We start from the raw sequence: 14,000 nt of genomic DNA, 5'->3' as shown, positions 1-14,000 counted from the left end.
ATACTCTGGGAAACTGGAAGCCAATGGCCAGAAACTCCCTCAACCTTCCCCAACATGTCTCCAAACCTACCTGCCTGCCTCTCCAGGTCCTATTTCATTGTAGATGCTCTTCCTCCCACCAAATCTAATCCTCTCCTTGTGCTGAGAGCTCCATCTCCTTTTAGAGACCTCACTTTATCAGTCATTTCCTCTCTTGTACCTACTTCAAGCTCTCCTTCTTTACTGGATCTTTTCTATTAGCAACCAAACCTCCAGTAGTTCTCTCAAAGTCAATAACATTTTCTTAAAACAGGGGGAGAAGGTTATCAATATAGGCTACTAACTTTTTTATTTTCCAAGTACAAATAATAAAAACAACCTTACCATGTACTATCATTGTTTACTAAATAAAAAGCAATTTTAACATCAAAAGAAAGAAAATTAAGGCCATCATGTAAATGAACACCACTCCTTATTTAATGCTTATCTACTTTGGTACAGCTGACTGCTCCAAACTTCTTGAAATAGTCTTTCCTTGACTTCTGATACTATACTATGGATTTTCTCCTCTGGCCACTAGTGTTCCCTAGTGGGAGCTCTACCACTCTATCCTACTTTTAAAATGGGAGTTCATGAAAACTCCTTAGCATTCTATGCTGTCTCCTTAAGAAGTCTCACACCTCTCCAGAGCTTTGAATCTACTCTCCATGCTGACCACTCACAAAACTGTATGCCCAGCTTCGACCATTCCTCTAAGTTTTAGGCCTATATCTGACACGTACTCAACATCACTACTTGGACATTAAGATATACACATCAGAGAAGTTAGCTTTCACACATTGCTAACTGCTTACCCATTAACCACTCCCTACCCCATCCACACTACCGGTTCCCTGAAAATAAGATCTAGCCGGACAATCAGCTCTAATGCATCTTTTGGAGCAAAAATTAATATGACTTGGTATTATATTATATTATATTATATAAGACCGAGTCTTATATATATTAAAATAAGACCGGGTCTTATATTTTTGCTCCAACAGATGCATTAGAGCTGATTGTCCAGCTAGGTCTTATTTTCAGGGAAACACAGTAACAGAATCTCTATTTGTTGGAGGTAAGCATTGTAGTCAACTATGACTACTTCTTTAAATTCCCTTGCAGCCAATGTGTGTCAGATGGGTTTCTGCAAAACTTCTTTTACCTAAGTTAGGTATCATTCTTTCCTTTCTTCTTCCACTTTGACCATACAAGTGAGGCCCAAGGTGCAGCAGCTGTCCTGTGACTGTAAGGTGACAGGTATGAGGTCCAATGCTAACACACTAAGTTTGGTCAGAGCAGAAGCCTACCTTACTGATGGCACTAGTCCAGGATGTCTAACCCCAGACTTGTTATATTAGAAAAATAACCCCATCTGTCTAAACCACTGTTAATCAGCCTCCTGAAAATTATTTACCAAAATTATTTTTGCTGTACTGCAAGGTTTGCTTCTTCAGTGTTCATGTTAGTAAACACGGCAGCACCTGCCCCATTTCATTGCTCATACTAAACACCTGGTAGTCAACTTGATATTTCATTCTTTTTCACCCACCAAATGTTATCACTAAGTACTGCCAACTTCATCCCTTAAACACATCTTTTATCTGTCTACCTCTCTCACCTCTACTTCCCTATTGTATGTCACCTCTCAGGCCCAGAACTTCAACTTTCATCTCTCTAATCCATTCTCCACAGAGCAGTGTTTAAAAACCAATTATGTCATTCCTCTACTTAAAAGCCTTGAAGTTTCCTATTGCACTTTGAATAGTCCCAAACTCTTAAAATGGCATATAAAACCCTACAGAAATGCTCCTCAAACTGTGTTCAGAGGGCTACCTGCAGCATAAACACCTACAGTGTTTATTAAAAACGAAGATTTTAAAATCAATCTGTGAGGCTGGGCCATAGGAATCTGTATTTTAAAATTAGGATGTGGCCATTATTCAGATGCACATTAAAATACGAGCAGTCCTACTGTACATAATGTGGTCTTATCTCTAAGACTCATCCAGAGCCAATCTTCATTCACCTTGCCTCATTCTTGTCTCATCACATGTGCTCTTTCCCCTTCTCAACTGTGCTCAACTCCTTCCTGTCCTGGGGTCTTCTAGTCAGACTATCCTATTAATCCTACTCCATCCTTCCTCTAACTCATTCAAACCTTAACTATTACCTTTCAGAGAAAACCACCCATACCTATACACCCAGATGAAGTGAGATCTTCTTGCTATATCCTCTCCTAACATTTTGTACTTTATCATTTATTATCATATTTGCTTATTTTTTATAGAAATGTTAAAAGATACAGCTAACTATTCCCGGTATCCATTCCCCTTGCTCCCAGAGGTAAGCTTTACTAAAGACTGGTGTGCATGTTCCTACACTTTCAACTACATCGTAAATTGTCTCATAGTCTGTTATAGGTGCATACAAATGGTGTCATATGACACATGCCATTTCATCCCCTTTGTAAGTTAAAATGAACTAGGTCTATATGTATCCATATGAACAAATCCATTATCACAATTTTCATTATTTTAGTAACTATTCAATGTCTTCATCCCCTTCTAGATTGCAAACACCAAGAGCTGGATCATACTTGTCTCACTAACCACTGCATATCCTAACCACTTAGTAATTTCTGGTACACAAGAGGCAAAACATAAATAGTGCTTAAATGAAGACCTGATTAGTGAATGAATAAAGAACAGGATAATGGCCAAGGTTAATTTATATAAAATCTGAACTTCTCCAACAAATTAAATTGGCTAAGTATTTTGAACTAATTCTGTTCGTGTGCAGTTTAAACAAAAACTAATGAAATACTGGGGGATAATTTGTTCTTAGCAGAAGGGAAAAAATAGTTTTATAAATTTTCATTTATATAGAGGGATCTAGTATTGAACATTGGTGGGGAATCTACATATATTAATAGTACCAGAAATGAAGAGGAGAAAACACATATTAAGAGGAAAACAAAATCCCTGGTATATACAAGAGATGAAAAATTGTTTGGTAACAAAGTAAAACGGAGACTAACAATATTGAAACAGAAGCCTAGAAACCAGAAGACTCCTGGCCACATTCTTACAGCCACGTAAGTGGGAGAGCAACTTCATAAAAAGAATGAACTATCTGAGCAGTCTTGTACTAGAGCATATTAGTACAAAAGCAATACTGGAAGAGAAACAATTGGAAAATGCGTGCATTTGCTGCCAGCTTGCCAGAGTAAGGGTGTTGGGATAGACAGAAATTATTTTTTAGATTTTGCTTATAAGTCAAACTCAAAATCAAACCATAAACAAGGATAACTGTAAATGGCTCTAGATGAGGATAGAAAATTTCATCTTTTCATCACTAAATCATTGTTTTGTTGGTTTCCAAAAAAATTTACACTGAAAACAAGTGCAGATGTAAACAAAGATGCATTCATTTATGGATATGTTCCAGATAATAGAACTGTTACATATAAGTAGGATTAATGAAAACCCCTACTTTGAGCCTACTATGAAAAGCTCTAGTCAGGGTTTATAAAGGTGATAGACATTTAGAGGATGCAAACAAAAGGATTTAAAAATGCATCTTCTAAAATGTCTAAAGAATTACAATAAACATCAGCTTTTAATGCGAACATACTAATTTATACTTAAATGCTGTAGGAATATACAGGAAATTTAAGTAATAAAAAGCATTTATATCTACAGTAGAGTAAAGCTAAGGAATGATTTTAATGGTAAGATTTAGGGCTGACTTTTTAGTTTCTATAGTCAAGTAATATTGGAATTAATTTTCCCACTTAGATCAACACTTTACAACATAAATGTGATCATGTCATCATGTCTGCGGAAAGTCCCCCAATGGTTTCCCATCACATCTAATTTCCAATGAGAGGATCTTTGGAGATGAGAATTTCTTTCTGTGAGTGAAATACATATGTGCATATTTTTAAATCATAGAATACTCGTGATAGGGGATGAAGACACCTGAGTTACATAATTTATAGTGAAAAATGAAATTATCACAGAATAACCTTGTTTAATATGAAATCTCCCTACTAAATTCTTGATCAAGGCACTTTGAAGTTGTTACTGCCCTTACATTTTCATGGAATATTAACAAGGACACATAGCTTGCTCCAGTTACATTTTGCAATGGAAAACAGTATAGTCTGTGGTCAAGAGGAATATACAGGAAATTGGCTTTGGAACCAAACTGCCTGGGTGCGATTCCTGCTTCCATGCACCTAAAGCTGTGTGACCCCAGGGAACTTACAAGACCGACATAAATCTATAGAGGTAATCAATAATAGTGCCTACTTCGTAGATTTTATGAGGATTAAAAAAGTCTCAACATGCTTTGCACTGATGGCTGACCCACAGTAAGTCACAGAAGTAGTTATTACCTGTGATCCTAAAAGCGATGCTATTCAAATTTTGATGTTACTAGGTTTCTGCTGATGGTGTATTGTGCACACCTTACTGCTAGAGCTGACTGAAATTGTTGACAATGAAGCAAAAGTAGAAATCTACAGAAAACCACAGGATTTTCTATGTTAGCAAACCGGACTGCCGGGGCAAAGCCATATTACCTGGGTTTAGGCCCACATTTTTGAGGACTGATCTCTGTATACTAGGTTCTAGTTTGCACATCGCTCAACTTCCTGTGATAGGGGACTGACAAAGGAACTCCAAGGTCTTTGGGTACAGGAAAGAGGCATGGATGGGACATCCTTTTCATTTTAAAACATTGCCAATTTGAGGTATGTATAGTAATTTCAAACCTGTGATTAAGATTTTTAAGGGATTAACTGTCAGGGTTTACTGTCCTAGGTCAGAATGAGTTAGAATGGTACATCTTCCTGAAGCCAATTCTACTCCATCTCTAGAGAAAGAAAAGTTTAGTGAGAACTGGTAAATACTATGTTTTAAAAATATTAAAGCAGGTATTATGGAATAAAACATTTTACATGGATTTTTATGGTAGAAAACAAATCTCCGAGTTCATGTGTATGGTGTTACCACATTGGGCTGCCCACCCGTAGCTTCTGCCCAACTGCCCAGCACTCACTGATGCTCTTTAAATCCAAAAGCACTAGGTAAACCAAAGTTTCAACCTATCAAAAAATTTGGCAGAAGATCCCAAATTCTTAACACAAAATGCTAAGCCTCATAATGGCACTAAATAAGAATTTTCGCAAAGCAAAAACTGCAAAACTCAATATACAAACAGAGCAGCGGCCCTCTGTCCAGAGCCCCTAAGTACCAGGAAAATACACTAATATGAGTAAGTAGACCATTACAAGGCCCAACATGGAAGGGACACTAATAAACAGCAGTGCCGATTCTGTGGCAGACATATATGGTGCGTGTAAAATAAAACTGCACAACAATGACAAAATAAAAATTAAAGCTTCTCAAGTTTTTATTTCTTAGCTAAAAACATAGCAAATTAGTTTTCTTTGTTTCTCCTTAAGGTGAAAAAGCAGAAAGTCATACATACTCTAAATTCTGTTGTAATAGCACATTTTAGTTGAAATACTTCATAAACACATACATAGAAAGTTAAACTCTTCTCCTCCTCCTCCTCAAAACCATTCTCTAAAGTTTCTCTTTAAGGTAAAAAAAAAGAGAGACATTAAGGCAGGAGCTTTTATTGGTATGATTAGAGAGGGTTAATAATATTGGTGACCACAGAATTTTAAAATCACTTGTCCTGTCATTTCCTGAAGGGATGTCAATAAAGTTTCATTGTGCAGAAAATGTAACATTCATTCATCTCAATTCAAAAGTAGAAACAATATTATTTAGTTCACTTCTTTAAATTATACATTTTGTGTATAGAACTGGACCCACAGATGCATGTATTAGAAGTTGAATGTAAAATAAATCGATAAGCTGCATTATATTGAAAAAAACAAAGATTTGACTTTAACTTTTTAAAAAACACTTCTGAATGAAAATAAAACTAGAATGGCAAATGTCAATAATATTAAAAGATTTGGTAATGAACGTATCAGGGATAGGAAGATCTGAAAATGAAAACCCATTTTATGAGCAACTTTGATATAATTTTTAAATACCTGGTTTTCAGCCCAAAATGAATTATTATAGGAAAGGATGAAAAAGAAAAAACATTTAGAATTAATAGTTTGAGTTTTTCAATTAAGGTCTTTAATTTTGAGTGACTATGAGAACAAAACAATAGACACTGGATGGAATTCAATTGCTAATTTATACCATGATTTTATACATCATTAATCTTATTTAATGGAAGAAAGTCAAGATGTAAGTTTTATGCTATCCCCTCAAAGGACAATTTGTAATTGTCCCTCAATGAAGATTCATAAGAAACATGCAAAAACAATGAAAACTACTAATTCTAACCTAAAAGGTTGAAGAGGCTAAAAATCATGTATTTTAATTTGGATTTTTTTATAATGGAACAGTCCAAATAAGAGTAGTTATACTTTCATAATTAATGCTAATATTTCAGCATCATTCTAATTATAATAGATATAATGTGAAAGCAAGCAGAATTTATACTAAGAGCCAGTCTCTTAAAAGTTCATGTTCTCACCTATATAAACTTGTGGGCAGAAGAGCTACTTAGACAAATTTAAATTTTGAGAATTAAGAAACCAGGACATTTTATAGAGTAACAATATTTAAGTTTTAACATTCATAAGTCAACAAAGGCTTTTAAAAAAAGCAATGCATTTCAAGAACAGCAATATACATTTCCTTCCTAAGAAATAAAAATCCCAGGATTGTACAATAGAGATCGGCACTGAGGACAATGTACACAATAGAGTCATAAACACACAAATGAAGACCCTTGTGCTGAACCTGCTCAGAGATCCAAACATCTAAAATAAAAACAAGGCAGGTAGCTATTTTGCATGGTATGTGCTGGAAAAAGCTAATTTGCAAAGAAAAAAAAAAAGTTTAGAAACATTTGTTTAGAACTTTAATAACCTTTTGCTTATTTAAAATACTGTTTACTTATATATTTAACCATTGGCTTTTAAAAATAAATTCCTAACCCCAAAGGAATTTCTTTTAAAAAGCCAATGGTGCAACATTTATTTTTAGTCACATTTCTCCTACACTTTCTTTCAAAGGTTCGAGGGTAATGTTTTATTTTTAGAACTACTGTATAATTCTAACTTCTAACTTTACTGGTCTTTATAAACTGTGGTATATAACTGTTTATTAGAAAAATACAATTAACTGGTTTTAATAAACACTGATGGGACAGTCTGCCAAATAACTTATAGCTATTATTAACTACTGCCAACTGTGCTTCTCATTAAAAATGAACAACCAACAAAGGCTGTCCCAATAAAACATAAAAAAGACCAACCTCATCAATAAAGTAGGGGAAAAAACTGTAAATATGTTAACTGAGAAAGCGAGGTGCTAAGAAACCGGGAAAAGGGGGTTGGGTGGAGTGGGAGTTTGCCCCTGATAACCTTTACAATTACTTTCAAGCTCAATTATGTGATTCTAATAAATTACAAGATTATGGTAAATGAAAGAACATCTAAGATCTAGAAAAGCTGAACTATGTATTAAAAATAAATTCTTCAACTGTTTACAGAATATGAATTAAAATTATAACTCAGGGTTCCAAGCGAAATTGCTGGGCAGAGGAAACTTTTATTATATAAACAAAAACCACCAGAAATGTAATACGAAAACAGAAATTTAAAACTATTTCAGGTAAGAATTTTTCCTATCAAAAGCTAAGCTTTCCATGGGGCAGCCGGATGGCTCAGCTGGTTAGAGTGCAAGCTCTGAACAACAGGGTTGCTGGTTCGATTCCCACATGGGCCAGTGATGGTGTGCCCTGCACAACTAGATTGAAGACAATGAGCTGCCGCTGAGCTTCCGGAGGGGCAGCCAGATGGCTCAGTTGGTTAGAGCGAAAGCTCTCAAAAACAAGGTTGCAGGTTCTAAACCCTAACTGGACTTGGAGCTGAGCTGCGCCCCCCATAATTAGATTGAAGGACAACTGCATGGAGCTGATGGGCCCTGGAGAAGCACACTGGTCCCCAATATTCCCCAATACAATTTATTAAAAAAAAAAAAAAAGAAAAGCTAAGCTTTCCTGACAGATAATTTCAATCATCTGAGGTATTAGGGCTGAAAATACTTTAGCAGGTAAATACTTAATGGAAAAAAAAAATCATTATTTTTTAATAATACAGTGCCCAGAAGAATCACATCCTCAGTAAACTCTGGCTTAAAAATAAGTATTGTTCTTACCATTGAGATTTTAACTAAAATATTTCTTACCAATGAGATTTAGAGTTTAAAATGTAGTAACAGTATTATGAGGTCCACTGCCAGAATTTGTCATTTCATTACTGTTTCCCATGAGCCTCCACCCTGGACTACTTATAGCATTCATCATAGCACTTGGCATCAAGAATCATAATTTGTATATTTTTTAATTTAACCAATACCAAACAGGTTTCAATAAGAAGTGTTTTGTAATTTATGCAAAAAATATCACAGATACTACCAGAAAAGCAATGCATCTAAGTGCTAATCAGTATTCTATTCATTTTCATTAAAGGTTAATGGATTAGGAAGCCATTATAAAAGTTTTAATCAATTAGGCTTTACACGTTTTTCATATCTTTAAAAAAATCTCTATAGCTAACTTAAAAAATTACTAAAGTGGAGCTACAATCTACAAAACAGAAATGGTAAACTTAGTCAACCTTAAAAAATGTCCTTCCTTTCATATGCTCACAAAATATAAACAGAAGACACTTTTATAAACAAAATATAAACAGAAGACACCATAGTAACAGAATCACTTCATTAAATAAAGATTTATGATTTACTTAACATCTTTTGTTTGAAAAATAAGTATCTTTTCTATTACTACTTAAGAAGTTAAGGACTCTGAGAAACATCAAGTTTTGCCAGCTCTGTTTTATATTGGATAGATTGTGCCCTAAGATGCCCTTACAGTAGTTTTAAAAACAGAAGTCCAGACTAAGTATAATTTCTGAATTTCTTCAAGTCATGTACATTTATGGTATTCACATTAATAAACTACTCGTGGGGTAGGCAGGGGGAGGGAGAGAGGGATCAAGGAAACTCTCCTAGCACAATTAAATCCCTTCCATTTCTAAGCAGTGTAAGAAACCAACATTTTAACTGTGTTACAATTTAAAATAAAAGTGGTTGAACTTGATTAAACTTGAATGTATGTGCACATATAACTTTGTTCTTGAACTCCATGACAGAAACTGGACTAAGTTTTAAGGTAGAGTCTATATTCTGAATAAATCTAAGGGAAAATCTGAGTGATGTGCCATGATGCATCATAAGAAGCTGCATCTCTATCATCTGGTTTTGGTTTTATTACACTATGTAAATATTACATTTAATATAAAATGGTGAAGAAATTGAACAGAAATCACATTACTTTTTTTAAAAAATGCATTCTAGCATTTTTAAGACCAAGAAAAATATCAAAAATTTTACAAATGAACAGTAAAGCAATTCTTAAAATTAAAATTCCATAAAGTAGACTGCTCAAACTGATAAGTACACTATTTATTTCAAGTTGAATACTGAAAACTGTTTTACAGTCAACTTCCACATGAAACCTGATATTCTTGCTTTTCCCTTTTGTGGAGTTACCCATTATTGTTACTCTCTTACCCTGACAGTGCTGGTAGTGAATGGGAGTGACAACAGAAACCACAAATCGTTCAAGTTAAATTGAACAAGTATGTTCTTTTTTATAAATTCTGGGGCAGCACAACCGTTAGAAGTTCTTTTATGACAAAACTTGGAATAGAAATAGATCAATGAACCATTTATACATAACATACTATGTGGAAAGAACTGCTCATTTTCTGAATATGGATAGGTGGATGGATGGATGGAAAGATAGACATATTATAAATAGATATACATATAAACATATACAACACGTATATTACATATACACACACACACACACACACACAATCATGCTACAGACTGACATATCAGCCTATGGTTCTTTCCACATACATACATGCCTATGAAACTCAACACTGTCCAAGCAAGACCACTAAGCTCTTTGAGTCACCTTGCTCTGTACTTCAAATGGGTTAAACACACCACCAGCAACAAAAAAAACCCCAATGCATCTTTAAAAGCAAGTGATCATAAACTGTTACATACTGAATATACCTCAACACAAACTCTTTATTTATTCTTTGTTTACCAAAAGAATTTTATGAAAAAAATCCCACAAATACAAATTCCTATAAACAACAGTATTTCCCCTTCAAATAGTTTTAAAACTTCTACAATATATTTGGGATGTCTTCTCTGGATATGAATGGCAGCTTTCATTAAACCGAAAAATTTTAAGTACTGTAGTTGACCTACAGTGCATGGAGCCTTGTTATAATTCGGACCATGCTGTGGAAATATACTAAGTTCCTTCTGAAAATTAAATTCCTCAAAAATAGCTAAGGTAAATTTCTATATTATAGTTATTCCTCTCAATATAAGTTTTGAGATTGACAGTTCTATGCTCAAGTAATATTATGATATTCTTTATTTGATTAGCACTGTTTTTCTTACTCTAGATAACAACAGGTAAAACAACAGTTACGTAGTCAATAACATCAGTGATATTGTTCCTCAGAAAGCAGGAAGAACCTGCCAATAGGGGAATGTTTGTTTTTTAAGTTGTCAAATAGAAAAACAACAAAAAAAATTAGGAGAAAAGTCTTTATTCAGATATTCCTAGTACAACCAATAGAAAATCATCCTACCCCCAAAAACCGCACCAACGCTGTACTGCATTTATAAAAAAAAAATCAAAGGAAGACTTTTTCAGTATTTCTGGTTTCTCTAGCAACTTCAGAATTACTTAAAAATATAAAACATTTTAATAGTATCTTCATAAAGGATTTTTTTAACGTTAAAATTCCAATTATCTATTGTACTTAAAATGCTGGAGTTGCTTTCATTAAAAAAACAAAACCAAAAACAAAAACCTTAAAAAAAAAAAAAAAACCAATAAAATCAGCTTAAAATAAATTTATTGTACAATACAAAAAGCAGGCATACTGGAAAATAAAAGGTACATTATTAAATATACAAAGCAAATGAAACCTAAATAACACAAATGTTTTCATCCAAAAAGGAAGATTAAAATGCACAACATTTATGCTAAAAATAAAAGTATTTCAGGAAGGATATGCATTTCAAATGAAATGTTAATGATGAATAAAAAGAAAAACAAATATGCTAATTTCTAAATGCTTGAATATCAAGAATCAGTAATGGCATGAAACATTAAATCCAACAACACTGGGTAACTTTTCAAGAACTGTATTTGAAAAGGTATTTAAAAAACTGAAGGAATCAAAATAATGTCCTTAAATCTGGCAAAGATTTTCCTTTTTTTTTTTTTTTTTTTTTAAGTAAAGTTTGAGGGCCTATTCACAGTATCTTCCCTCCTTCCATTTATACCTTCCTACAAAAATTCCTGGATGCTCATCCTTAACAAGATTCTATAAACATAATGGCTTAGGTAACTCTACTGATAAGTGTGCATTTCAGCCTTACCAACATAATAAAAGTGCTACAAATTAACAACATAATTTTGAAATCTATATATATATGGACACAATATGCAACAATAAATTGTCATTTTATAAAGTAAAAGTAACCTATGAATGAAATAGTAAAATGTAATAATATAGAGCATATGGGAGCCTTTTTTGCAAACTATCAATTAAGGTATTCAGTTCCTCAAACCACAAACGGTTCTGGTGAAACTAATAAAAATGGTACTGTCCAAAGGTATGGCAGAGGTTAAGGCCTTCAGACACAGCACTCTCCTGTAAAAGGCCAAACCAGAAGCATCCAATTAGGATATGCATCGTACATTAGAAACATTCAAGTAACTGTAAAAAATCCTTGGTAAAACCTCTAAAGTTTAACATATATTATTTAAATATATAAGTTTTAATACTTAATGTTAGCCCAAAAGGCTTTGACTAATACCTTTGGGAGGAAACTTCTTTTCCTAATATCATAGATCCCAAACTGAAGACAGCATATGATCAGGATTTTCTATATTTATATTTGCACATATAGTATCTAAATGACCCAGTGAGCTCTTTTCTGCTACACTATAGTATTTACTTTTATAGACTTTACCCTACCATATATATGCCATGACACTAAGAAACTATCAAGTTCTCCTTCTAGACCCCACCCTTACCCCTCCAAAATTTACAAGTATAAAAATAAAGTTAAAACAAACAAACAAACAAAAAAACACCTGGAAGCTGTGGGGAACTATGGGGAGAACCAGAGAGGTATATGGAGGAAGGAAGAAGTGTGAATAGGTCCTACAGTGTTTTACAATCACTTTGCCAAGACAGACTTTACATATTGTGAATTATGTGAAATCAGTTTGTGTAGAACCTATAGTCCTCTTATAAACAACTTTTGATTCTCAATATTGCATTTTTATAACCAAATAAAAGGATTCAGATCTAACAGATATTTTAATAGCATACTTACTACCTTCGGACTGAATTCATTTCCTAAATACTCTAAAAGAGTTCAAATGGAACAAACTTTATGAGATGTTATTATAATTCATCATAAAAGACTCATTAGCATTTGTGAAATTACTAGAATAAAATTATTAAAAGCTAAAAACCAAGATTCACCATTTGTACTTAAATATAACAGAAAAAGTTACGTGGATAATAAGAAAATAAAATTGTTCATGTAAACATTTCACTTGAAGACACTATTGCCACTTCTGAAATTATAACCATTATAGCTTTTGAACAGTGAAACATGTCATTATCTTACATCTGAAACTCTTTGGCTGGAATGTTGTAACATAAGACACTCCAATACATGACAATTCTAACAGAACATAGGAGTTGCAAAGTAAAAAAAGACGTGACTTATCTAAAGTATCTGATAAAATTTTAAATTAATTTTTAAAAATTTAAAGCCAATCTATCACTACAGAAATGGCATAAAATGTAAATTTAAGCTAATTTTATAATCTACTGCTATATTAAATAATTTAGGATTATTTTGCCTTTTTAAAAGTTTTGCATTTAGCATAGGAATACTTTCTATTGCCACTACAGACAGACATCATGTCAGTTTAAAACTGGAAAAGAAAAAACAAAATATAATGAAACTTATAAGTTCAATGTGTGGGTTTTAGAACCAAGAAATTACAAATTTCTGTTACTATTTTAAATGGGATTATCTGACTTTACAGTTAAAATTTTAATTACACCAAGATAAACTTTAAAGAAATTTTTCCTTTTTGTGTTTAAAATAAAGCAAATTTGCTTTATTTACTTACACTTTTTAAAAAACTGACAAATCCACTTTTTAATCTATTAATTTTACACAAAGATTCAAAGAAAAAAAAGCTTTATGGCTCTAGCACCCAAGGTTGAGAACACACAAAACTCAAATAAATATTTATAGTATGCAAAAAAGCTAAAAGATGTTGGAAAGATTAAATGAAGAACATTCTGAAACTAGAACCCATTTCTTTAGCTTTTCTCTCCCAGACTTTCCATTCTATACACTACAGTTGTAGAGATGTCCTCATTTGACTCAGGTGACACTTTTTTCCATACTGTCTCTTTTAAAGCAAGTTCTTGTTGGAGACTTTCATAGTCCAATGGTCCAAAGGAATGCTAGTTGTTCAAGCAACATACATAATTTATTAGTGCACTTGAGTGAAGAAAGGTCCAAGCTATAAAACGGTATTTTTCAATGAATGTTATTAAAGCGTTAACATTTTCACCCACCACCATTTGATGTTTTGCAACATGTTACACATGCTGACTCCCCTGGAAGTTTCTATTCTGTTGGCTTTGCATAATTCTCATACATTATTAGAAGTTACTTTGATTAGAACTAATAATAGAAAATTTTACTTAATGTATTAAAAATATGTTT

General features: G+C 33.2%; 1 protein-coding gene across 4 annotated transcripts in view; it reads right to left on the bottom strand.

Moving 5' to 3' along the window:
- The window catches only part of GLS (glutaminase), a 73,362-nt gene that overhangs the window by 14,450 nt on the left and 44,912 nt on the right, over positions 1 to 14,000 (bottom strand). Inside the window, exon 15 of one of the 4 annotated variants that reach the window (XM_019740710.3) lies at positions 13,446 to 13,735. The exons of 2 other annotated variants lie outside the window; for them this stretch is intronic. In XM_019740710.3, the coding sequence (XP_019596269.3) occupies positions 13,589 to 13,735 (147 nt within the window). In that variant the 3' untranslated portion in view covers positions 13,446 to 13,588. Of the gene's footprint in view, positions 1 to 13,445; positions 13,795 to 14,000 lie in introns of those variants that run through there. One more of the 4 variants, XM_088794696.1, reaches the window with a different exon arrangement.

Source organism: Rhinolophus sinicus, chromosome 17 (assembly GCF_057876585.1).
Source record: "Rhinolophus sinicus isolate RSI-liver-muscle chromosome 17, RSI-T2T, whole genome shotgun sequence".
Taxonomy (NCBI): domain Eukaryota; kingdom Metazoa; phylum Chordata; class Mammalia; order Chiroptera; family Rhinolophidae; genus Rhinolophus; species Rhinolophus sinicus.
The sequence above is the reverse complement of the archived record's forward strand: the minus strand, read 5'-3'. Positions and strand labels throughout refer to the sequence as shown.